Source organism: Dendropsophus ebraccatus, chromosome 9, assembly GCF_027789765.1.
Source record: "Dendropsophus ebraccatus isolate aDenEbr1 chromosome 9, aDenEbr1.pat, whole genome shotgun sequence".
Lineage (NCBI taxonomy): Eukaryota > Metazoa > Chordata > Amphibia > Anura > Hylidae > Dendropsophus > Dendropsophus ebraccatus.
Window position 1 is genome coordinate 12565103 of NC_091462.1, and position 26605 is coordinate 12591707.

The following is a 26605-nucleotide window of genomic DNA, read 5'->3' on the forward strand; positions in this document are numbered from 1 at the left end:
TTGGCTGTCCAGGCATGATGGGAATTGTGGTTTTGTAACAGCTGGAGGGCCAAAGGGTTTCCATCCCTGCTCTACAGCCTCTGATGGCTGCAATTTGTAATACTGTACACAATGTGTAACAGCCCTCGGTTTACTGCAGTTTTCTATATGAAGGTGTGCTTTACCCACAGGATGGGGGATAACTAAATAAGGGGGGGTCTGACTGCTGGGACCACCACCCATCATGAGAATGGAGGCCTCCTGTAAGTGAATGGAGTGACCACATGCTTGGCTGTTCAGTCTATGGGATGTCTGACCCTTCCAGGGCACTGTACTCTGCCATGTTCAGTGAATAAAGAGACCGAATACTTGTGCTACAATCCCAATATGGATGTAACTTCTGTAGTGGTTTTCTAACGTGCTTTATATTTGTCACATGGTTTCTATGGAGCCCGTCTACAGGCAGAGGAGGGGCTGACTACAGTAGCTCTGGTCACTAGGCAACCAAGCACCGCCCACAAGCGACGCGTTACGTCACCGCGCTCTGCTTCCGCCCTTTCCGGGTCACGTGTGCAGGATTATACACCCACAATGGCGCGGCCCGACGTTGCCTCATGGTGAGAGAAGGAATCGCCGGCCCGGTACCGGCTGTGTGTGTATTGGCACAGCAGAGGGTCCGGTCCGTGTGCAGCAGCACGGCTCTGTGTGGAGAAGACTGAGGCGGTGTACAGACAGGCCGGAGAAGCGGCAGCTGAATGAGGTAACGTGTAGTCATTATACAGCAGGGATGGAGAACCAGCGGCTGGCGGGGCATGATGGGAGTTGTAGTCTTGCAGCAGCTGAAGGTTCCTCATCCCTGTATTAGTGAATGTAGGAAACTTGCTGACTCCCTGACACCTTGTTTCTCTGTAGATCTGATCTTCTAGCCATGAAGGGGATCTGGATAGAAGGACATGAGCCCCGGTGACCACATCACAAGCCGCCTGCCCTGCCCGGTGTAACGTCCGCTCACTGCTGGTATGTATACGGTATGACTGCCTGTGTGTGTGTGTATACGGTATGACTGCCTGTGTGTGTGTGTGTATACGGTATGACTGCCTGTGTGTGTGTGTGTATACGGTATGACTGCCTGTGTGTTTACGTCTCTTGCTTGTATCCAATATAGCAGGAGAACCCAGAGTATGGGGGGGGGGGGGGGGATGATGACCAAAAAGGCCGAATTGCAGTGTCCTCCTGAGCAGTGACTCTCGCGGGAGACACCATGACAAATCCTCCTGAAGCGACACTTGGCTGACCCCCGGCTATGTCTCCTGGTAGAGTAGGTGGAGGCCGCTGAAGCCGCCATCACTGTCCTGTGCAGCTCCGCTATAGCCACAACTTGCTGGGGAAGAAGCGAATAGGCATGTGATATCGGCTGCCCCCACCTGGGTTCTGCACGCTGTATAGCAGGGACCTGTAGGGTTTCTTGCATCTTGTCCTTCCTGCAGAGGATATAAACTGTGAATATATATATAATATATATATATATATATATATATATATATATATATATATATTATAATGAAAAATTTTATATTAGTACAGGCGTACAACCTTGCACAGATACTTTGGACATATCGGTCTATGTATAACTCTGTTCCTGTCTCTTCCTTTCAGCAGATATCCTGGGGCTGAGCATACGTCTGAGCTGTGAATCCTGGAGCTCCCCTTCCACAAGGTCTCTATCTAGTCCTGACTGAGATGCCGTGTTTATCTCCAGGTCTGTATCTTGTAAGTGCTGATAGTGAGGATAATGCAAGAAAAATGTGGAGAAGCTTTAATTCTACACAATAATTAAAGGGGCAAATCTGTAAATTTATATACCTGTTCTATTTTAAAAAAATCTCCAGTCTTCCAGTACTTATCAGCTGCTGGATGTCCTGCAGAAAGTGGTGTATTTCCAGTCTGACAGTGCTCTCTGCTGCCACCTTTGTTCATGGCAGGAGATGTTTTCTATGGGGATTTGCTACTGCTAGACTGTATTACCCCCTTAAACTTTCTGTTAGTTATGATTTGTAGCAGAAACACCGTTCCAGATTAGGCACAATCATGTGTAAGCCGAGGAATGATGACATAAAAGGCCGAATTACAGTGCCTCCCGAGCAGCGCTCTCTAAGGGTGGCATAATGACAAAAACCCTTGAAGCGAAATCAAACTGACCTCGGCTCAGCGTCAGCCATCATGTATTCTGTTACTGCAGCAGTGAGATAACGGTGTCTTTTCGTGCAGGACTGGTCTGATACTGGAACTTACTCCAATATGAAGAATCATCTGAGCAGATGACCAGTGCCCCTCAGCAGCAGGAGGAACCCCTGTGTCTGACATGAGTGTGTGGAGTCCCTCCCCCTCCTGATTGTGAATGTTACACACTGGAGTGTGCTGAGATCTCTGGGAATGGACCCCAACAGACAAGAACATAGCCCTGTGTATGTTCTGTATAATGTGAATAAAATGGGTTATTGTTAAAGATGTCGTTCAGATTCTTCTATAGAAGTAACTCATGTACATGTATGTAATGTGTCCTGTAGCTGTAGGTAGACATGACGGCCTATGTTGGAGATATGCCTCATTATCATAAGCTTTTACACCTATTAAGAATGACATGACTTTGGGGCCACTTCGGATGGTTATGCTCAGCAGCTGTATCAGTGTAGGTCTGGGGACATTGTCAAAGACCAGTGTGCCTCCTAAAATATTATAGGGGGAAGGCAAGTGTCACTACAGAGCTGCTGCAATTCAGTGTTTTCTGCTGCAAACACGATATTGATCATGTCGCACGGGGAACTAATACATTACTTGCCTTCCCAGTCAGTTGCAGACGTGTGAATGCCTCAGTGGGTTTTGCCTCCCCTTTGTCTTGCAAGACTAAAAATGTACTAACCCTCTAAAAACTTTCAGGATTTTCTGTTTTCTACTGACTTCTATCCTCTGCAAACGTACTTTGAACTTCCCTCACTGTATGTAAACGCAGCATCAGGACGGTCCCTGGACCCCAGATAAGTCAGTTCTGGAGCTGGCCAGCGCTTTAATCCTGCCTTTCTGGGCTGTATGATCATCACTGCGTATGTGTGATGTCACTACACTGCCTGTGCTAGGACACAGAGGCACTACCGCAGGCCTAACACTAGTTGCAGCCTAGAATTGAGTTGTAATAGAAGGCGGCACCATGTCCTAGCACAAAACGCATGCTGATATAGCACATGGTGTATTCTTTCCAGTCTGACACAGTGCTCTCTGCTGCCACCTCTGTCCATGTCAGGAACTGTCCAGAGCAGCAGCAAATCCCCATAGAAAACCTCTCCTGCTCTGGACAGTTCCTGACATGGACAGAGGTGGCAGCAGAGAGCAATGTCAGACTAGAAAGAATACACCACTTTCTGCGGGACATACAGCAGTTGATAAGTACTGGAAGACTTGAGATGTTTAAATAGAAGTAAACTACAAACCTATATAACTTTCTGACACCAGTTTTGAAGAGAAATTACCGCATACCCCTTAACATATGACTTCTACTGACCACAATAATAGCAGAAGATATTTCAGGAAATTATCTCTGGTAAAAACCACAGCCTAAGATCCTCCTGAAGTGTGACTTGTTCTTGTGACTGACCTCATTCCTGTGTATTGGTGTTATCTGATCTGTCCAGCTTCTGCAGAACTACAACTCCCAGCATGCCCCCACAGCTAAAGGAGTTAGTATTTTTGTAACCGCTGTAGGTTGGGGGACATGTCTGTATATAGTGAGAAGCTTAGATATTGTTTCCTAATAGTATGCATGACCTGGTGGGTTACAGGAAAGATGTTTATTGGAGCAGACTATAACTGAGTGTCAGCCAGTGGTTTGTTCAGTGAAGCTGAGCTGCTCTTACCCCGGGGTCTGGTATAACACTCGGAGGTCTATAGAACTGTATACTATCTCTAGACAAAACTAACCAGACTTTTTATATCATGTTCTAGGATACAGTGAAAATTCCCTTCTAGACTTTTTTTTTGTGTATTTCTCTTATTGTAGGCTATGGCAGCTATTAAATACGCAGGGCAGCCCTTTATCTGACCAAAGACTTTTTTTTTTAAGTAACTTTTGAGGTGAGAATCCCTTTTGATAACACAACATATTGGGAGATGTGTTCTGGGTAGAGATGAGTGAACCTGGAGCATGCTGGAGTCTATCCAAACCAGATCATTCGGCATGTGATTATCGGTGGCTGCTGAACTTGGATAAAGCTCCGAGGTTGTGTGGAAAACATGGATACAGCCAATGACTATATCCATGATTTCCACATAGCCTTAGGGCTTTATCCAACTTCAGCAGCCACCACTAATCAAATGCCGAATGATCGGGTTCGGATGGACTCCAGCATGCTCGCTCATCTCTAGTTCTGAGTCATCTGGATGATCTGTGTTATGCCGCATCAACAAGCTGGAGCAAGGAGAAGATCTGTACAGGACATCAAGAAGATGCGGAGTAATTACATAAGTAGCAGGTGGAGGGAGGCTGCAGCTCTGGTAATTCTGCACTGGGGAGATGGGGACGATGCTGGGGCCCCAGAGAGAGACATGGGGAGTGATGCTGGGGCCCAGGAGAGAGACATGGGGAGCGATGCTGGGGCCCTGGAGAGAGATGGGGAGCGCTGCTGAAATAATATGGAGCACTATATATATATTTTTATATATATCTCAGACCAGGAAGGATATGGATGGCTTTGGATCAGATCAGTAGTGATGCTGGGTACCATAATCTTACACCTGTATATACTCGCTGACCCCAGTGTTCTGTATACTTTCCCCTTTGATAGCACCGCACCCATAAGAGACCAGGTTTTGTGCACATCTGAGCGGTTAGTTAAGAAATTCTGCACCACTTTTTTTTGTTTGCTTTGTGCTCCGTGCAGGATATATTACACTATAGTTTAAAGGGGTTGTCCAGCGAAAATCTCTTTCAGAAAGTTATACAGATTTGTAATTTACTTCTATTTAAAAAATCTCGTCCTTCCATAATTATCAGCTGCTTTATGTCCTGCAGGAGGTGGTTTATTTTCAGTCTGACATCTCTGGCCGAGACAGGAACTGTCCAGAGCTTGATAGGTTTTCTATGGGCATTCATAGAAAACTTTGACAGAGTTCCTGTCTCGGCCAGAGATGGCAGCAGATAGCACTGTGTGTGACTAAAAATAAAAAAATTCCTGCATGACATACAGCAGCTGATAAGTATGGGAAGACGAGATTTTTTTTTTTAAAGTAAATTACAAATTTATAAAACTTTCTGATACTAGTTGATTTGAAACAAAAAGATTTATCCCTTTACTAGACTATAGCCTCATATGGTGATCTTATATATTGTATAAAGGATTATTTCCACATACGCCAGCTGAGGCTTTGTCGCAGTACACGCTGTTTGTCGCTCGCACCGTACACTAATGGTGACTAGTCGCCCTTACTGAGCTCTCCAAGTCTCTGACTAGGGATGAGCCAACTTTTGAAAAGTTCGGTTCGGTTCAATCCCCCGAACTTTCCTGAAGTTCGGGTTCTGATGAACCGAAAATGAACCTTGCAATAACGGCTGAATAATTGCAGCTACAATAGTGGGAGTGTGATAGGGTATAGTTTCGTGTAGTTGCAGTTGCTATTACAATGAAAAAAATGGAAAAAATCAAAGTGCAAAAATAGTGAAAAAAAAACATAGCCGGCAAATCGGCAATAATGCCGAGCCGACTTCCCTTATGGTTAATATATTTAATTAATAGAACATATTTTCGTTGTAATAAAGTCCCTTTCGTTGTTCAATAATTTAATTTAAACGATTCCATCATTGTGCAATTAAATATACTGTTAAAATAAATATATATAAATAAATGTATATATATTTATTTTTTTACAGTATATTTAATTGCACAATGATGGAATCGTTTAAATTAAATTATTGAACAACGAAACTGATTTTATTACAACGAAAATGTTTTATTAATTAAATATTAATTATTACAGGAAGCTCTATTAAGCCGTTAATTCGTATTCCTGTTAAAAATAGCTCACTGTAATAATTAATACTTTACTTTAATTAAAACATCAAATGTTTCTTCTAATTATGTTATCACAATAGCATTATTAGAAGAAACATTTAGAATTATATGTGCGCACAGCTGATTGGCTGATCGGCTCAGCGCACATATAATTAGCGGGTCCGCAGCACAGTGACTTCATTGTGCTGCGGACCAGCGAAGAGGACACAGCGGGGTGAGTATAGAGCTCTCCCCACCCCCTCCCCAGCACTGCACCCCTCCCAGTAAGGAAGGGGGGTCACTTAACCCCTTCCTTGCTGGGATGGGTGCAGTCTGACATCAGTCTGGCCCCCAAGGGGTTAAGGGGGATGCAATACATCCTCCCTTAACCCCTTGGGGGCCAGACTGTAAGCAGCGATCTGTAAAGATGCTGCATACTGTAAGGAGCACAACACCGCTCACAATGATGGGTGTTGTGCTCCTGTTTGTGTGTTTCTCCCTTTTTGTTTTTCAGATATCGGTATCCTGGGGATTATGTCGGATTCGATGGACTACGTCGATGACCAGCGGTTGTTTGATTTATTATTTTTTTTAATAAAATGGTCAATGAGGGGTGTGGGGGTGTTTTTATTTGAATAAAAAACATTTTTCACTTGTGTCTTGTCTTTATTTCTTTACCTTATAGACTTAGTAGTGGAAGCCGTCTAATAGACGGAATCCATTACTAAGCCGGGGCCTAGTGTTAGCCGGTATAAAATGGCTAACACTAACCCCCCATTATTACCCCAGTACCCAATGCCACCAGGGGTACTGGGAAGAGCCGGGTGCCAGTGGTCCCGGAGCGTCAAAATTGGCGCTCCTGGACCGGGCGGTAGCAGGCTGGTAAGATTTAGGCTGGGGAGGGCCTAAACCAATGGCTCTTCCCACCCTGGTGTTACCAGGCTGGTTATGAAAATGGTTACTTAAATAATTAAAAAAAAACCTAGTAGGGTTCCCCTATTTTCATAACCAGCCGGGTTAAAAACCAAACGACAGCAGCCTGGTAACACCAGGGTGGGAAGAGCCATTGGTTTAGGCCCTCCCCAGCCTAAATCTTACCAGCCTGCTGCCGCCCGGTCCAGAAGCGCCAATTTTGACGCTCCGGGACCACTGGCACCCGGCTCTTCCCAGTACCCCTGGTGGCATTGGGTACTGGGGTAATAATGGGGGGTTAGTGTTAGCCATTTTATACCGGCCAACACTAGGCCCCGACTTAGTAATGGATTCCGTCTATTAGACGGCTTCCACTACTAAGTCTATAAAGTAAAGAAATAAAGACAAGACACAAGTGAAATTTTTTTTTATTCAAATTAAAACACCCCCACACCCCTCATTGACCATTTTATTTTAAAAAATCCAAACAACCGCTGGTCATCGACGTAGTCCACGGAATCCGACGTAATCCACAGGATACCGATATCTGAAAAACAAAAAGGGAGAAACACAAAAAACACACAAACAGGAGCACAACACCCATCATTGTGAGCGGTGTTGTGCACCTTAGTATGCAGCATCTTTACAGATCGCTGCTTACAGTCTGGCTCCCAAGGGGTTAAGAAAGGATGTATTGCATCCTCCTTAACCACTTGGGGGCCAGACTGATGTCAGACTGCACCCATCCCAGCAAGGAAGGGGTTAAGTGACCCCCCCTTCCTTGCTGGGATGGGTGCAGGGGTGGGGAGAGCTTTATACTCACCCCGATGTGGCCTCTTCGCTGGTCCGCAGCACAATGAAGTGACTGTGCTGCGGACCCACTAATTATATGTGTGCTCAGCTGAGCCGATCAGCCAATCAGCTGAGCGCACATATGATTCAAAATGTTTCTTCTAATAATGCTATTGTGATAACATAATTAGAAGAAACATTTGATGTTTTAATTAAAGTAAAGTATTAATTATTACAGTGAGCTATTTTAACCGGGAATATGAATTAACAGCTTAATAGAGCTTCCTGTAATAATTAATATTTAATTAATAAAAAACATTTTCGTTGTAATAAAATTTGTTTTGTTGTTTAATAATTTAATTTAAACGAATCCATACTTGTGCAATTAAATATACTGTAAAAAAATAAATATATATATATAAATATACATTTATTTATATATATATATATTTTTTTTTTCACAGCATATTTAATTGCACAATGATGGAATCGTTTTAATTAAATTATTGAACAACGAAAGTGACTTTATTACAACGAAAATGTTTTATTAATTAAATATATTAACCATTAGAGGCATCGACATTATTGCAGAGGATCACTAACCCCGTAATGCCGATTCCTCTTATACTGTTTCCCTGCTTTCCCAGATGCATTCCAGAGGTGTTTGCATCACTTTTTAAAGATGTCTTTGATTTTATTTGTTATTGTTATTTTAACCGGATTCGGTGACGAACCGAACTTTTTGCAAATCTGGTTCGTTACGGTTCGGTTCGCTCATCCCTAGTGTGCATCCGTTTTGATCTGTTTTTCCATTGACTTTCATTATAAAAAAAAAAAAAAAAAAAAAAAAACAGATCAAAACGGATTTTTTTTTTTTTTTTTAAAGTACACAAAAATGTAGCTGACCCTACTTTTGTGTCCGTTTAAAAAAAAAAAACGGATCTGTTTTGATCAGTTTTTTTTACAATGGAAGTCAATGGAAAAACACAAATGCATCAGTTTTTTCATCTGCTTTTTGAAAAAAAACGGATGAAAAAAACGGATAGCAAAAACATTGTGTGAACCGGACAGATTTATTGGACAGATTTTTTAAGCCAAAGCCAGGAATGGATGTGAAAAGAGGAGAAATCTCAGTCTTTCCTTTATGACCTTTTCTCTGTGTATAGTCCTTTCCTGGCTTTGGCTTTAAAAATCTGTCAGATAAATCTGTCAAAGCACCATTAGATTGGGTTCGGACTGCGTTTTTTGCAATCCGTTTTTTACATCAGTTTTTGCAAAAAAAAAAAAAAAGGATTAAAAAAGATAAAAACATCATTTTTTAAGGGTGCCTTCACTCATACCGTATCCCTTCGTATATATCGCACGAAACTCGCATGAATCTCACATGAAAGTAGCTGCATTTTTTATGGGGTTAAATTCTGTGAAAATCATGTGAAAATGAAAACTCGCATGTAAAAATCTCACCAAACACGCAGCGAGAATACACATACATTGACTTTATAGCAATCAGTATCGCTGTGGATTTATGTGCGAGAAACTCGCAGCGATAAATATGCAGCGATACGGTACATGTGAAGGCACCCTAAGGGTATAAACCCACACACCGTATACGCAGCGTATTTACTGCTGCGATACGCAGCAAATACGCAGCAGATTAGATCTAAATAACTGAACACAGCATCAAATCTGCAGCGTATTTGTTGCGTATCTGCTGTGTATAGGGTGTGTGTGTTTGTACCCTAAGGGTACAAACACACACCATATACGCAGCAGATACTGGGGGGCTGCGGGGGGTGATCATGCGGCCGGAGGCTGGGGGCGATCGGGGCTGCGGGGGGCGATCATGCGGCCGGGGGCGGGGGGCGATCATGCGGCCGGGGGCGATCGGGGCTGCAGGGGGGGCGGGCAGGATATACATTACCAGGTCCCCGTTCCTGCTTGCTTCGGCGGCTCCCGGCACGGGGCAGCGCACTGATTGGCCGGGCGGGCCGTGAAAACACCGGGAGCCCCGAAGCAAGCAGGAACGGGGACACGGTAATGTATAATGTCCGGCGGCTTGGGGGTTAATGGGGAGGGCTGCAGACAAAATTGCAGCAGGGATGTACATCCCTGCTGCGAGAATGAAAGTATAGGGCTGGGATCTGCAGCGAGTCTCGCTGCAAAAACGCAGCAAGGAGACTCGCTGCAGATCCGGCAAGTGGGTTTGAACCCCTAATGTACATTTTTGTGTATGTAAAAAACAAACCTATGCGTTTTGATCTGTCTTTTTTTTTATAATGGAAGTCAATGTAAGGGTACAAACACACACGGCATATACGCTGCGTATTTACTGCTGCGATACGCAGCAGATACGCAGCAGGTAAGGCTAGGTTCACACTGCGTTTTCAGCATCCGTTTAACGCATCTGTTTTTTTGCAAAAAACGCATGAAAAACGGATTGCAAAAAACGGATTCATTTGTGTGCATCCGTTTTTCCATTGACTTCCATTATAAAAAAAACGGATCCGTTTTTTTTGGCGGACCAAAACGGACCAAAAAACGTTGCTGACTCTATTTTTCTGGACGTTAAAAAAAAACGGATCCGTTAAACGGATGCTGAAAACGCAGTGTGAACCTAGCCTTAGATCTAAATAACTGAACACAGCATCAAATCTGCTGCGTATCTGCTGTGTGTGTTTGCAGATTCCGCTATGTGCCCAAAGAATTGACATGGGACTGGTGGAACTTCAACCGGGAGCACGGGAGCAAATCGATGGAATCGGCTGGAAGTAGCTCCAGGTGAAAGCTATGGAGTGATGGTCTGCTGGGAGCGTCCGGGGGTGATGAGTCTATGGGGAGCACCTGGGATCCTGCTATATAACAGCCAGCAGGGGGCACAATAGTTGCTGCCTGTGCTGAGCTGTTTAGTAGGTGAGTTAGAGGGTGTGCATGGTGGGTGCTGGGGTGGACTGTCTGATATTCAGGCTCTTGTATATAGTTCAGTGCTGCAGATTTTCTGACCGCTGATCCAGAGTACTCGGTGTTGCTGGGGTAAAGGCCTTAAAGAAGAAATGTCTGTAGTAGAGGGCGACTGCAGGAGCTCCTACTCCAGTAATCCTGCAGGCTGCTGCACTAACCCCTATAGACCCTGCAGGAGGTTTAGTCTCCTTGATGGTGGCCCCTGCTTTATGTCACTGATGCAATGCCTGTGTCATCCACCTGTAATAATGACTCTGTGGTTATTATACAGTGTCCCGTCTAGCATGTGCTCATGTAATGTGTGGTGTATATGGATAGGAGGTTGGGGGGTGGGAGTGGTGGATCCTAGCTCCTGCTATACTTGGGCCTCATGCAGACTGCTGCAGTACTGTATAACCAGATGAGATGGGCCTGTGCTGGTGACTGGTCTTGTCTTCCCTAGTCAATAACTGAGGATGAAGTTCTCTTCTGCAGCTGTGAACAAAATGGAAACTGGAAGATCAGCGGAAAAGAAAAACCGAGGAAAGTCTGAGAACTACTCCAGGTTCATGTACAGGATGCTAAAGCAGGTCAGAGAACCCCCTGCACATCTAGACCTCTGTGGAGAGACTTGGTATAGCCAGAGGTTCCCCGTCCCTACCTTACAGGACACACAGGTGACAAACCTGCAGCCCCCAGATGTAAAACAACACACCCCATCACGTCTGGACAGCCAAAGCCGGGGATGATTAGAATTGTAGTCTTGTGGCAGCTGGAGGGCCTTGGGTTTGTGACCTGTGCAGGGGGGAGGCTGAGCACTGACTATGTTTGTAGATCCCGTCTTATCAATCAGCTTCTCGGACAAGATTACAGGGGACACTGCTAGATGGTGACCTGTATAGGACAGTGTCACATTAGGCCTAGTGACTGAATCTAAGCTGCAAAACTACAAGATTCATATACAGAGAGAATAGAAAGCTGGAGAGAGAAATACCCCAGATTTGTTTAACATTTGTAAGTTTGTTTAAAGGGGTACTCTGGAAAACGGATTTTTCTCAATGACAGGTTTCAGAATGTTGTATACATTTGCAACTTGTGTATATGTATAAAAAAAATCTGCTGTATGTCCTGCAGGAAGTGGTGTATTCTCCCCAGTCTAACACGGTGCTCTCTGCTGCCACCTCTGTCCAGATCAGTAGCAAATCCCCATAGAAAATCTCTCCTGCTCTGGACAGTTCCTGACATGGACAGAGGTGGCAGCAGAGAGCACTGTCAGACTGGAGAGAATATACCACTTCCTGCAGAACATACAGCAGCAGCTTAGTACTGGAGACTTTTAAATAGAACTTTTTTTTGCCCCTCAACATAAATGGGCACTTTGCTTTCTGTCCCTTTTTAAATGATTGAAAAGGTAAATGCTGCAATGCTGCTCTGGTGTATGTCGGCCTTTGGAGTCCTAGTACTCTTGGGTCTATGGGGTAGGTGAGGTGGCCTATACATGATGCCAGTGACCTATCCTGTACTTATAATGTTCTCCTTGCAGGGACCTGAGGAGCCGAGCGTCTGTCTGTCCATGGATTCTGACCTGATCTTCTCCATAGCTTCTGAAGCCGCCCGGCTCTCCCTATATAATAAGAGGAGAACCATCACCAGGCGAGAGGTGGAGTCTGCAGCGAAGACCATCACAGCCTCGGGGCGCTCCACCCTCTCCAGATCGGAGGCCACAGACTGAATCGCTTCTCATGTTTTACTGTTAATTTATTTGTCAAATAAAAATGTGTTTTAACTTAGGAAGTGACTCCTGTATATAATATAATGGGGAGCTGGGTACAGGGGGGACCACCAGGCATCTAACTACCAAGAGGCTGTTGACCAGGCATTTAAGGGGTAAATGGCTATGGTCGGTGTCCTCTATACTGGCTGTAGGCTGTGCCTGCTCTATGCTCCCAACAAGCCACTTGATGTGGGTTAGAGGGGTTTTCTAACTTAAAAAATACTTGTCCCCTATCTGTAGTGTCCCACTTCTAGTCTTCTTTGCACCTGTCAGAAAGCTCAGGTTATGTGGTGGATGAGGTATTAAGTTTCCCCACTAGGTGTCAGTGCTTTATATTTGTATGTATTTCTATGCACAGCTGAAGAAGGTAATTGGTTAATGTGTACCATGTGTTTTGTGCTGACCACTAGGAGGTGCTCTTCCTCTACACTTATCCCTACCACTCACAGGCAGGCACATGAAGAAAATGCCCCTGTAGGAGGAGTCGCTGGTGGAGGAAGTGCAGTTCTAGTCTGATTCTCAGTGAGGACACGTTAAGGAAAAAAAAAGGTTCCTGCAGAAGCCAGGGCCTGGCCTATGCCAGGACCCTTGCCATGGACAACAGTTCAGTTGAGTCTAGCCACCAGAGTGAGAGGCAGCTAAAGCCAACGACTTCTATACAAACTACTATATTCAGTATAGCACTGACAAGGGAGAGTAGCCACCGAGGAACACCCTAGCCCACGCCAGGAACATGTCTCAAAAGTGCAGGATGTCTCAAAAGTGCAGGGCAGTATCCTGAAGGGAGGAAATGACCTTTAGTAGGGCAAAGCAACCAGTATGTAAAGGTCTATGTATCCTACTGCAGGTAACTGGGAAGACTCGGAAACCTAGCTACCCCCAGATAACCACGGCTGGGGCTTGTACTACCCTACTGGGATGGGTTAAATGCTACCAGAAGGCAGGCAGTGTCTAAACGTGAGTATGAGTAAGCCTGGGTTCACACTACATTTTTGTAAAATACAGATGAAGAAAAAGTATGCCTTTGGTGTGCATCTGTTTTTCATTTGCTTTTATTATAAAAAAAAAGTGGATCAAAACGGACCTGTTTTAACAGACACAAAAATTAGGTTGACTATGTTTTGTGTACATTAAACGCATTACTTTTGATCCATTATTTTTTTTTAAATGGAAGTCGATGGAAAAATTGATCAAAACAGATGCACATAAAGGCATATGGTTTTCATCCGTTTTTGGAAAAAGTAGTGTGAACCCAGTACAGGGCTACATTGGGTTGGGGCTCCTCTGGCAAAATCCTCTCCCCTACAAGCAGTACTACAATGTCTTATTCTGCAGTATAATGAGCAGGACTAGATGAATAATGGTCTATGTTTACTAAAACTTTCAATGTGGCAAATTAGTGTAGACCACTAGAGATAAGCGAATCGCTTCGTTTGATTAGCGTTCCGTTCACCAAGCTGCCTGCTGGCCAGCGCTTCTCTGCTCCCTGTTGCTCCTCCGGGGATGCTGGAGAAAAGCTGGATTGAATCCTGGGAAACTTCTCTCAGCTTCTCAGGATTGGATTCAGCTTTTCCCCAGCAACTGTGGGGAGCGGCAGGGAGCAAAGCAGCTTGATTGCTGATCAACCAAAGCGATTCGCTCATCTCTATAGACAGTCTCCAAATGCCAGATATCAATGTGTCTACACTAAGCAATGGCGGATTATAATGTAGGCGGTTTGGGCGGCCGCCCGGGGCCCGAGGCTCCGGGGGGGCCCATGCCTTGCCGCCCACATTATAATGCCGCCCGGGAGGCCCCCTCGCCACTGCACTCTTGTGACCGCAAGCATTGTTTCGCTTGCGGTCACAAGAGTCTCCGGCTGATGCGCGGCTGCCGGGGGTGTCCCTTCCTCTCCCCGGCAGCGCGCGCATCTCACAGCTCCTAGTGCCGCCTGGGGCCCTGACTTCCGGTACTGGGAGCGCACGTACCGGAAGTCAGGGCCCAGGCGGCACTAGGAGCTGTGTGATGCGCGCGCTGCCGGGGAGAGGACCGGACACCCCCGGCAGCCGCGCATCAGCCGGAGGCAGCCGGAGAGAGGATCGACGGGGGAACGCAGGGTAGGTGAGTTATATTTTGTTATTTTTGTGTTATTTACTCACCGGGGGGGGCATCTATAAAGGGGGGGAAAGGGGGGGCAGCTGGAAAGGGGGGGGCAGCTATAAAGGGGGGGAAAGAGGGGGACCATCTATAAAGGGAGGGGGGAGAGGGAAGAGGGGGACCATCTATAAGGGGGGAAGAGGGGGGCCATCTATAAGGGGGGAAGAGGGGGACCATCTATAAGGGGGGAAGAGGGGGAACATCTATAAAGGGGGAAAGAGGGGGACCAGCTATAAGGGGGGAGAGGGAATAGGGGGACCAGCTATAAGGGGGGAGAGGGAAGAGGGAGACCATCTATAAGGGGGGAGAGGGAAGAGGGGGACCATCTATAGAGGGGGAAAGAGGGGGACCATCTATAGAGGGGGAAAGAGGGGGACCAGCTATAAAGAGGGAAAGAGGGGGACCATCTATAAGGGGGGAAGAGGGGGAACATCTATAAAGGGGGAAAGAGGGGGACCATCTATAAGGGGGGAAAGAGGGGGACCATCTATAAGGGGGGAAAGGAGGACCAGCTATAAGGGGGGAGAGGGAATAGGGGGACCAGCTATAAGGGGGGAGAGGGAAGAGGGGGACCAGCTATAAGGGGGGAGAGGGAAGAGGGGGACCAGCTATAAGGGGGGAGAGGGAAGAGGGGGACCAGCTATAAGGGGGGGGGGGGGAAGAGGACCAGCTATAAGGGGGGAGAGGGAAGAGGGGGACCATCTATAGAGGGGGAAAGAGGGGGACCATCTATAGAGGGGAAAGAGGGGGACCAGCTATAAAGAGGGAAAGAGGGGGACCATCTATAAGGGGGGAAAGAGGGGGACCATCTATAAGGGGGGAAAGAGGGGGACCATCTATAAGGGGGGAAAGAGGGGGACCATCTATAAGGGGGGAAAGAGGGGGACCATCTATAAGGGGGGAAAGAGGGGGGACCATCTATAGAAGGGGAAAGAGGGGGACCATCTATAAGGGGGGAAGAGGGGGACCATCTATAAGGGGGGAAAGAGGGGGACCATCTATAAGGGGGGAAAGAGGGGGACCATCTATAAGGGGGGAAAGAGGGGGGACCATCTATAGAGGGGGGAAGAGGGGGGACCATCTATAGAGGGGGAAAGAGGGAGACCATCTATAAAGGGGGACTATTTCCTATAGGATTAGCACCCTCCTCTCCTGACATCCTCTGTGCTGCTGGGACCTCCCCTATAGATCAACACCCTCCTCTCCTGACATCCTCTGTGCTGCTCGGTCCTCTCCTATAAGATCAGCACCCTCCTCTCCTGACATCCTCTGTGCTGCTGTGACCTTGGGGGGGGCAACATCAGGGGACCAGGTGAGGTGGCAATATGTTTATTGGGGGCAGTGGAGGTGGGCAATGCTTACTGGGGGGTAGCAGCAAGGGACCAAACATTATGTTTATTGGGGCCAGCAGGGAGGGGAGGCAGGCAGTGTTTATTGGGGACAGTGGGGGGGGGGGGGGGGGGGCCCAGGTTGGGTGGACAGCCCGGGGCCCAGAGTACATTTAATCCGCCACTGACACTAAGGGTACAAACACACACAGCAGATACGCAGCAGATTTGATGGTGTGTTCAGTTATTTAGATCTAATCTGCTGCAGTAAATACGCAGCGTATATGCCGTGTGTGTTTGTACCCTAAGGGTGCGTTCACACCTACAGGATCTGCAGCAGATTTGATGCTGTGTTCAGTTATTTAAATGAAATCTGCTGCGGATCCGGTAAGTGTGAACGTACCCTAAAGGTGCCCATACACTGTCTGCTGAATCAGTTGTCTGTAGGAGAACAGTCTAAGGCTGTATACATGTTTTCCAGGACTTCCTAGGGCTGCATCCAACTTCTACAGTGGCAGGGGGTCAAAAGAGGTATCTCTTTTTAAAAGATTAAGGGGTATCATGTTATATTAAACTACAGCTTCGTGGGGGGACATGACCTCAGGATGAGGGTCTATGAGGAGGAATAACATGTCTGCCAGGATGCTCTGCACAGAGATTCAGCTTTTCACCTTCAAGTCAGTAAAAACTTCCTGTCTCCCAATATTACCGCTCCCCAGCAGCCATATTGCTCTTAGGCTAGGTTCACACTATGTTCTGCAGAATCCCACTGGGGGAGGTGGGTTATATAATAATAGCCATACAGGGGCAAGTCATATAGACATATATTTTCTCCATCCATTACAGGTATCCATTGCCATCCCATTAAAAGCGTGATGCTGGTGTATATGAGGGAAGAGAGCAGCCATCACCATTCATTTCAGTGGACTGAACAGAGTCGCCTGGTGACACCATTTTGGTGGTATACACCAATTCAATGAGACTGGGCACATTATTAAAGGGGAACTCTATGTCAAACTAGAAAGAATACACCACTTCCTGCAGGACATACAGCAGCTTATAAGTACTGGAAGACTGCAGATTTTTCAATAGAAGTAAGTTACGAATCTATATAACTTTCTGATACCAGCTGATTAAAAAGAAAAGCCCTGATAAATAGTGGGGTGCTGACAGATACCTATGACCGATAGATAAAAAATGCAAAGCTGCAAGCAGGTCGCTTTCCTTCTATTACAGCAGTTTCTGCACTCTTTCCATAATATCTATGGCACAGGTGTCAAACTTGTGGCCTTCCAGCTTTCCAAGCATGATGGGAATTGTAGTTTTGCGCGGCTGGAGGGCTGCGAGTTGGACACCTGTAGTCTTTGGACTTCAATAGCATATTAGTGAATGAGGATCGTAGATAGGCCTTAACTGTTGGGAGTATACCTTTAAGTCCTTAAACCCTGGCCCAGCTGAGTCCAATGTGTCAGTGAGTGGATGGGCCGGCACCACTTGCCTTTGGCTATAAAGCTCTTCCTATAGCTGCTCTGCTTTGTGTCATAGGAAGCTTTGGGCTGGTGAGTAGCAGAGCTGTGGTGGTTGTGGGCCCCTGGCTGTTAGAGTAGGTTATCATCTGGTTATTTCTTGTGTTGTAGCCTTGCTGTGGTTTATTTTATTAGTTTTTTTTCTTCTTGTAATGTCCTGTACTTGTGCCTGTTCATGTAGCACTGACTATAGAAATGGTGTGTCCTAAAGGGGATCTGCCATCACTGTACCAAGTGGTGTAGCTACCATAGAGGCAGGGAAGGTGATTGCTATGGGGCCTGTGGAGGGAGGGGGCCCAGGGAAGATAAGAGCCTCCTGTGTCCTTTTGTTTAACCCTTATGTACTGCAGTGTGTAAGTGACCCAGTGCTCTCTTACATGCTGCAACACAAATAAGGGTTAACAATTAGCTCTGCCTTACTACTCTGATAACCTCTGAGCTCCTGCAGAGATCAGGGGTTATCAGTGCAGGAGTAGTGGAGAGCTAATTGTCTTCTGTTTTAACCCTTTGTGTTGCTTGTAAGAGAACACTGGGTCACTTACACACTGCAGTAAACAAAGGGTTAAGCAAAAGGTAGTCTGCTCCTGCACCTAGTATATAACCATGAGGCTCCTAATACCGCTGTTATATACAGTGGATGGACAGACATGACAGAAGCAGACATTGGCTTTCTCCTCTGCCAGTCACTGTTGTGGCTGCACGCAGGATTCTGCCTCTGGCCACAAAGTGTCGGGGGGCCCCATGAATCCTAGCTACGCCCCTGACTGTACCCACACATGTACACACTGAGGGTGACATGTGGTGTGCAATAGTGAAGAAGCCTGATGAACCCTTAAGAGGTCCCCCCCCTCATGTTGTAGTTCCACTTCTGTGGTGCATTGCCTGTCTATAGTGTAACTGAAGTGCAGCCCTTCTGACATACAGTCCCTAATATTGTATCTACCTATGTGCTCTTATCCAGCTGCAACTGCTGGGTATCAAATCCATAATCTATAAGCCAGAATGAAGCCAACCATGAAGATGAGGAGCGGCCGAAGAGCCCATCCTGGGGCCAGAATACAGCAGAAGGTGATAGAGAAATCCAAGAAGAGCTACAAGCGTCACCTGGCTAAAGTCCTGGGGCAGGTAAGACTGTGCCGACCAGTAGATGTTATGCTGCATTTTCATGGAACGATTATCATTTGAATTTTTGCAATAACGATTGCATTTGAGCAATAATCGTTCCGGTTAAACACTGCAAACGATCAAGGAAGTTTTCAAATCGTCATTCGCTAAAAATTCGCAGATCGCTTTGTTCAGTCTTTCAAAGAATTATCCTATGTGAAAGATGGGCTTAAGCGATCTTAAAAAAGATTGCAATAACGATTTTTCTAACAATTTATTTGTCTAAACGCTGATCGTTATATAAACCAAATCGTTACACTGAGCAATAATTTGCCCAATTGATCGTTTAACTGCAGCATTAGTTTCCCCACTCTGATTCTGGTTATACATGTGGAAAGGGAGTGGGCTGAGGCTGAACTCTGCCCTCTGCTGCTGGGGCAGGGTAGTGTTATATGGCTGCTGCAAACCCTGGGACAAAGTGGTTTAGACCAAGATGTGGTTAAGGGGGGGTGGCAGGGCCTGTCTGTGACTACTCCTTACGCTTGTGTGATGCTCCCCCCCTCCATAGTCTTTGTAGACTGGGTTAACAATGTTAATCGGGGTCTGTTTAATGTAAGCCCTTGTATATGCATCAAACAGCTGTAGACCCCCATTTGCCAGATGTAGGTCAGAGTGCCGTTTTGGAGTATGTATGAATTAGAACTTGCTGTATGGAATGGCGCAGAGCTTAGACACTCCATTTAGCTGGATGCCACTAAAGTTGTACACCAAGAACCCTGAAACATGCATGTGACACTGCTGAATGCGGGATGGTAGACTATTGGGGTGCTGACCCCATATCATTGCCATAACCAACACCCAATCCCTCCTAGGTACAGCAGACTACAAGCCAACAGCTTTGGGCCCTGGATGTATTGACCAGAGAAGGCCTCCATGGTGATGGTTTCCCTCAGGTAGCGGCCGAAGCTGCAAGACTCTCCCATTACAAACCCAGAAGAGCCATCGCCAGCCTGGAGATCTGCTCTGCACTGAGGGCGCTGTACCCGGCCAGGGCAACAAATGAGGACTTGTGACGGGTCAATGCAGGTGGAGCGGGATGTGTATTATGTGAAGTGACAAGTTGTGTTTTATTTATCTGGAAATAAATTGTATTTTTATATATTTGGTCCTTATGCAGATCCTTCCATAACTGATCTGAGGGAGAGGAGCTCACGGCTCTCCGGCCATGGTTATTACTCAGGACAATGTGACTAGCTGCTCCAAGCTTCTGTCTGAGACAGCTGGAGACTTGTGCCTCTCCATAGACCTCACATACATGATATGTAAATGCAGGTGGAGTATTACACTCCGCATACAGGCACGTGAGGGCGTCTATAAGGCTTATAGACATGAGCCTCTACAGCAGGGATGGGGACTCTTTGGCCCTCCAGCTGTTACAAAACTACAATTCCCATCATGCCTGGACAGCCAAAGTGAAGCTTTGTCTGTCCAGGCATGATGGGAATTGTGGTTTTGTAACAGCTGGAGGGCCAAAGGGTCCCCATCCCTGCTCTACAGCCTCTGATGGCTGCAATTAGTAATACAGTCCACCATATGTAACAGCCCTCGGTTTACTGCAGTTCTTTCTATATGAAGGTGTGCTTTACCCACAGGATGGGGGATAACTAAGAAGGGGGGTCTGACTGCTGGGACCACCACCCATCATGAGAATGGAGGCCTCCTGTAAGTGACTGGAGTGACCACATGCTTGGCTGTTCAGTCTATGGGATGTCTGACCCTTCCAGGGCACTGTACTCTGCCATGTTCAGTGAATAAAGAGACTGAATACTTGTGCTACAATCCCAATATGGATGTAACTTCTGTAGTGGTTTTCTAACGTGCTTTATATTTGTCACATGGTTTCTATGGAGCCCGTCTACAGGCAGAGGAGGGGCTGACTATAATAGCTCTGGTCACTAGGCAACCAAGCACCGCCCACGCGCGACGCGTTACGTCACTGCGCTCTGCTTTCCCACTGAGTACCGCCTCTTCCGGGTCACGTGTGCAGGATTATACACTCACAATGGCGCGGCCCAATGTTGCCTCGTGGTGAGAGAAGGAATCGCCGGCGCGGTACCGGCTGTGTGTGTATTGGCACAGCAGAGGGTCCGGTCCGTGTGCAGCAGCACGGCTCTGTGTGGAGAAGACTGAGGCGGTGTACAGACAGGCCGGAGAAGCGGCAGCTGAATGAGGTAACGTGTAGTCATTATACAGCAGGGATGGAGAACCAGCGGCTGGCGGGGCATGATGGGAGTTGCAGTCTTGCAGCAGCTGAAGGTTCCTCATCCCTGTATTAGTGAATGTAGGAAACTTGCTGACTCACTGACACCTTGTTTCTCTGTAGATCTGATCTTCTAGCAATGGTCTCCCAGCTCCGCTTTGGCTGTCCAGGCATGATGGGAATTGTAGTTCTGCCACAGTTGGAGGGCTGCGGGGTTGACCCCACTATCCACCATGAAGGGGGTCTGGATAGAAGGACGAGCCCGGTGACCACATCACAAGCCGCCTGCCCTGCCCGGTGTAACGTCCGCTCACTGCTGGTATCTATACGGTATGACTGCCTGTGTGTGTATACGGTATGACTGCCTGTGTGTGTATACAGTATGACTGCCTGCGTGTATACGTCTCTTGTATCCAATATAGCAGGAGAACCCAGAGTATGGGGGGATGATGACCAAAAAGGCCGAATTGCAGTGTCCTCCTGAGCAGTGACTCTCTGCGGGAGACACCATGACAAATCCTCCTGAAGCGACACTTGGCTGACCCCCGGCTATGTCTCCTGGTAGAGTAGGTGGAGGCCGCTGAAGCCGCCATCACTGTCCTGTGCAGCTCCGCTATATCCACAACTTGCTGGGGAAGAAGCGAATAGGCATGTGATGTCGGCTGCCCCCACCTGGGTTCTGCACGCTGTATAGCAGGGACCTGTAGGGTTTCTTGCATCTTGTACTTCCTGCAGAGGATATAAACTGTGAAATATAATATACAAATTTTATATTAGTACAGGCATACAACCTTGCACAGAAACTTTGGACATCAGTCTATGTATAACTCTATTCCTGTCTCTTCCTTTCAGCAGATATCCTGGGGCTGAGCATGTGTCTGAGCTGTGAATCCTGGAGCTCCCCTTCCACAAGGTCTATCTAGTCCTGACTGAGATGCCGTGTTTATCTCCGTGTCTATCTTGTAAGTGCTGATAGTGAGGATAATGCAAGAAAAATGTGGAGAAGCTTTAATTCTACACAATAATTAAAGGGGCAAATCTGTAAAGTGAATTCTATTTAAAAATCTCCAGTCTTCTGCTGTATAACCTGCAGAAAGTGGTTTATTTCCAGTCTGACACAGTGCTCTCTGCTGCCACCTCTGTTCATGGCAGGAGATATTTTCTATGGGGATTTGCTACTGCTCGACTGTATTACCCACTTTTAAACTTTCTGCTGCTGTTGGTTAGGATGGGAGTTGTAGCTCTAGATCAGACACTGTTCTAGTGCTCAATCATGATGTGTAAGCCGAGGAATGATGACATAAAAGGCCGAATTACAGTGCCTCCGGAGCAGCGCTCTCTAAGGGTGGCATAATGACAAAAACCCTTGAAGCGAAATCAAACTGACCTCGGCTCAGCGTCAGCCATCATGTATTCTGTTACTGCAGCAGTGAGATAACAGTCTCTTTTCTTGCAGGACGGGGCTGATACTGAACTTACTCCAATATGAAGAATCATCTGAGCAGATGACCAGTGCCCCCCCCCCCCCCCCCCCCCCCCCCCCGGCAGCAGGAGGAACCCCTGTGTCTGACATGAGTGTTTGTGGAGTCCCTCCCCCTCCTGATTGTGAATGTTACGAACTGGAGTGTGCTGAGATCTCTGGGAATGGACCCCAACAGATGAGAACCTAGTCCTGTGTATGTTCTGTATAATGTGAATAAAATGGGTTATTGTTAAAGACGTCGTTCAGATTCTTCTATAGAAGTGACTCGTGTACATGTATGTGCCCTGTAGCAGTAGGTAGACATGACGGCCTATGTTGGAGATATGCCTCTGTATCATAGGTGTAAAGGCTTATTAAGAATGACATGACTTTGGGGCCAGTTTGGAGGGTTATGTTCAGCAGCTGTATCAGTGTAGGTCTGGGGACATTATCAAAGACCAGTGTGCCTCAAAGTATTAGGGGAAACAGATTGCTGAACTCAGGGAGATCAGCCAAACGACAACACCGCCGGCTGCTAGTGAAAGCGCTCAATGCAGTGAAGTCCTAGGTGCATTGCCCCCTGGGAAACATGAATATGCAAAAGAGGAGTCCGTGGAGCCTCATTGAAGAGTCTCAAAACACAGGACTAGCCAGATATCCCTCCGGGAAGGACCCAGCCAGGAGCTGCCCCTTGGCTGGATCCTTCCCGGAGGGATATCTGGCTAGTCCTGTGTTTTGAGACTCTTCAATGAGGCTCCACGGACTCCTCTTTTGCATATTCAAAGTATTAGGGGGCATTCACATGTCTGCAGTTTTGCAGACCTTGTAGATGGGGAAGGCAATTGTCTGTCACTACAGTCTGCAGCAATTCAGCGTCTCCCTGCTGCCAGCATGATATTGATCATGTCGCATTAATACATTATCTGCCTCCCCTTTTTCTTGCAAGATTAAAAATGTACTAACCCCCTAAAAACTTTTTAAAAGGATTTTCTGTTTTCCACTGACTTCATGTCCTGCAAACTTACTTTGAACTCCCCCACTGTATGTAAAGGCAATATCAGGACGGTCCCTGGACCCCAGATAGTCAGTCCTGGGACTGGCCAGCGCTTTAATCCTGCTTTTCTGGGCTGTATGATCATCGCTGTGTATGTGATGTCACTACACTGCCTGTGCTAGGACACACAGGCACTACCGCAGGGTTAACACTAGTTGCAGCCTAGAATTGAGTTGTAATAGAAGGCGGCACCATGTCCTAGCACAGACCACATGCTGATATAGCACATGGTGGATTCTTTCCACTTTGACAGTGCTCTCTGCTGCCACCTCTGTCCATGTCAGGAACTGTCCAGAACAGTAAATCTCCTCCCTTTACACCCCCCTCCATAGAAAACCTCTCCTGCTCTGGACAGTTCCTGACATGGACAGAGGTGGCAGCAGAGAGCACTGTCAGACTAGAAAGAATAAACCACTTCCTGCACAACATTCAGCAGCTGATAAGTACTGGAAGAATTGATATGTTTAAATAGAAGTAAACTACAAATCTATGTAGTTTTAAAAGAAAAAAAAAATTGCCGCATACCCCTTTAACATATGCCCTCTACTGACCATAATCATAGAAGCTATTTCAGGAAATGATCTCTGGTAAAAACCCAAATTTGCCACAAAACAGCCTAAGATCCTCCTGAAGTGTGACTTGTACTCGTGACTGACCTCATTCCTGTGTATTGGTGTTCTCTAATCTGTCTCTCCAGCTTTTGCAGAACTACAACTCCCAGCATGCCCCCACAGCTAAAGCAGTTGGTATTTTTGTAACAGCTGTAGGTTGGGGGACATGTCTGTATATAGTGAGACGCTTAGATATTGATTCCTAATAGTATGAATGACCTGGTGGGTTACAGGAAAGATGTTTATTGGAGCAGACTATAACTGAGTGTCAGCCAGTGGTTTGTTCAGTGAAGCTGAGCTGCTCTTACCCCGGGGTCTGGTATAACACTCGGAGGTCTATAGAACTGTATACTATCTCTAGACAAAACTAACCAGACTTTTTATTTCATGTTCTAGGATACAGTGAAAATTCCCTTCTAGACTTTTTTTGTGTATTTTTCTCTTATTGTAGGCTATGGCAGCTATTAAATACGCAGGGCAGCCCTTTATCTGACCAAAGACTTTTTTTAAGTAACTTTTGAGGTGAGAATCCCTTTTGATAACACAACATATTGGAGATGTGTTCTGGGTAGAGATGAGTGAACCTTGAGAATGCTGGAGTCCATCCAAACCAGATCATTCGGCATTTGATTAGCGGGGGCTGCTGAACTTGGATAAAGCTCTAAGGTTGTGTGGAAAACATGGATACAGCCAATGACTATATTCATGATTTCCACATAGCATTAGGGCTTTATCCAAGTTCAGCAGCCACCGCTAATCACATGCCGAATGATCGGGTTCGGATGGACTCAGGCATGCTCGCTCATCTCTAGTTCTGAGTCATCTGGATGATCTGTGTTATGCCGCATCATCAACAAGCTGGAGCAAGGAGAAGATCTGTACAGGACATCAAGAAGATGCTGAGTAATTACATAAGTAGCAGGAGGAGGGAGGCTGCAGCTCTGGTCATTCTGCACTGGGGAGATGGGGACGATGCTGGGGCCCAGGAGAGAGACATGGGGAGCCATGCTGGGGCCCAGGAGAGAGACATGGGGAGCCATGCTGGGGCCCAGGAGAGAGACATGGGGAGCCATGCTGGGGCCCAGGAGAGAGACATGGGGAGCGATGCTGGGGCCCAGGAGAGAGACATGGGGAGCGATGCTGGGGCCCTGGAGAGAGACATGGGGAGCAATGCTGTAATAATATGGAGCGCTATATATCAGACCAGGAAGGATATGGATGGCTTTGGATCAGATCAGTAGTGATGCTGGGTACCATAATCTTACACCTGTATATACTCTGACACCAGTGTTCTGTATACTTTCCCCTTTGATAGCACCGCACCCATAAGAGACCAGGTTTTGTGCACATCTGAGCGGTTAGTTAAATTCTGCACCATTTTTTTTTTTTGTTTGCTTTGTGCACCGTGCAGGATATATTACACTATAGTTTAAAGGGGTTGTCCAGCGAAAATCTCTTTCAGAAAGTTATATAGATAAAAAATCTTGTCCTCCCATACTTATCAGCTGCTGTATGTCCTGCAGGAGGTGGTTTATTTTCAGTCTGACACAGTGCTCTCTGCTGACATCTCTGGTCGAGACAGGAACTGTCCAGGGCTTGAGAGGTTTTCTATGGGGATTCATAGAGAACTGAGACTCGGCCAGAGATGGCAGCAGAGAGCACTGTGTCAGACTGAAAATAAAACATTTCCTGCAGGACGTACAGCAGCTGATAAGTATGGGAGGATGAGATTTTTTTTTTTAGAAGTAAACTACAAATCTATAAAACTTTCTGACATCAGTTGATTTGAAACAAAAAGATTTTCCCATTTACTAGACTATAGCCCCATACGGTGACCTCATATATTTTATATTGTATAAAGGATTATTTCCACATCCGCCAGCTGAGGCTTTATGTCGTAGTACATGCTGTGTGTCGCTCGCACCGTACACTAATAAATGGTGACTAGTCGCCCGTACTGAGCTCTCCGAAGTCTCTGACTGTACCAAGATGTCAATAAAGCCGGACTAGGAGGAAGCAGAGCATGGCTAGCGGGCTACTAGATCCTTTTAAAGGGGTTATCCAGCGCTACTAAAAACATGGTCAGGTGTGGTTTGCAAATTAAGCCCTATTTACTTCAATGGAACTGAGTTTGAAACCCCACCCCATCTGGAGACAAGAGGGGGGGGGGGAAGTGGCCATGTTTTTGTAACGCTGAATAACCCCTTTAATTAGGGTGCCTTCACACCTACCGTATCGCAGTAGAAAATCCGCTGCGGATCCACAGCAGATTTAACTAAATGAATGAACACAGCATTAAATACGCATTGTCAAATCCGCAGCAGATTTGTAAATGCGTGCGGATTTATATGCTGTGTTCATTAATTTAGTTAAATCCGTTGCGGATCCGCAGCGGATTTTCTACTGCGATATGGTAGAGTATTTTTGCACAGGTAGCCATACCCTCAGCCCTCCAGCTGTTGCCAAACTACAATTCCCATCATGCCTGGGTAGCTATTAACCCTACTTTAGCTGATGGGAATTGTCGTGTGACACCCCTGTACTACAGTATAACCTGCTAGTAGTAAGCTCTGTCAGGTTCCATGATGGAGCGCACAGCCGCTACTGCTCACGTGTGACCCCGCTGTCACTTCTCTTCCTCATATGACGTCACTTCCGCCCATCACAGCAACCTTACCGCTCACGCTGACCC

At 46.5% G+C, this 26605-nt stretch overlaps 1 protein-coding gene and 4 non-coding genes across 5 annotated transcripts; all 5 read left to right on the forward strand.

Moving 5' to 3' along the window:
* Window positions 1-1170: 1170 nt before the first annotated feature.
* Window positions 1171-1280, forward strand: LOC138802284 (small nucleolar RNA SNORD89). Its single transcript, XR_011364738.1, has one exon. It is a non-coding gene; the product is annotated as a small nucleolar RNA SNORD89 (small nucleolar RNA).
* A 795-nt stretch (window positions 1281-2075) lies between these two features.
* LOC138802285 (small nucleolar RNA SNORD89) lies at window positions 2076-2184 on the forward strand. Its single transcript, XR_011364739.1, has one exon. It is a non-coding gene; the product is annotated as a small nucleolar RNA SNORD89 (small nucleolar RNA).
* A 16240-nt stretch (window positions 2185-18424) lies between these two features.
* LOC138801749 (histone H2B-like) lies at window positions 18425-19599 on the forward strand. Its single transcript, XM_069984845.1, has 2 exons — window positions 18425-18547; window positions 19399-19599. Exons 1-2 carry the CDS (start codon window positions 18425-18427, stop codon window positions 19597-19599), a joined length of 324 nt encoding a protein of 107 aa, XP_069840946.1.
* A 1625-nt stretch (window positions 19600-21224) lies between these two features.
* On the forward strand, window positions 21225-21335 carry LOC138802283 (small nucleolar RNA SNORD89). The gene has a single exon (XR_011364737.1). It is a non-coding gene; the product is annotated as a small nucleolar RNA SNORD89 (small nucleolar RNA).
* A 735-nt stretch (window positions 21336-22070) lies between these two features.
* On the forward strand, window positions 22071-22179 carry LOC138802286 (small nucleolar RNA SNORD89). Its single transcript, XR_011364740.1, has one exon. It is a non-coding gene; the product is annotated as a small nucleolar RNA SNORD89 (small nucleolar RNA).
* Window positions 22180-26605: the final 4426 nt, after the last annotated feature.

Bases quoted from the DNA above. Each gene is read 5' to 3' on its own strand.
- LOC138801749 (XM_069984845.1), top strand. From the start codon at position 18,425: ATGAAGCCAACCATGAAGATGAGGAGCGGCCGAAGAGCCCATCCTGGG. The intron at 18,548-19,398 runs GTAAGACTGTGC...AATCCCTCCTAG, and splicing joins TGGCTAAAGTCCTGGGGCAG to GTACAGCAGACTACAAGCCA.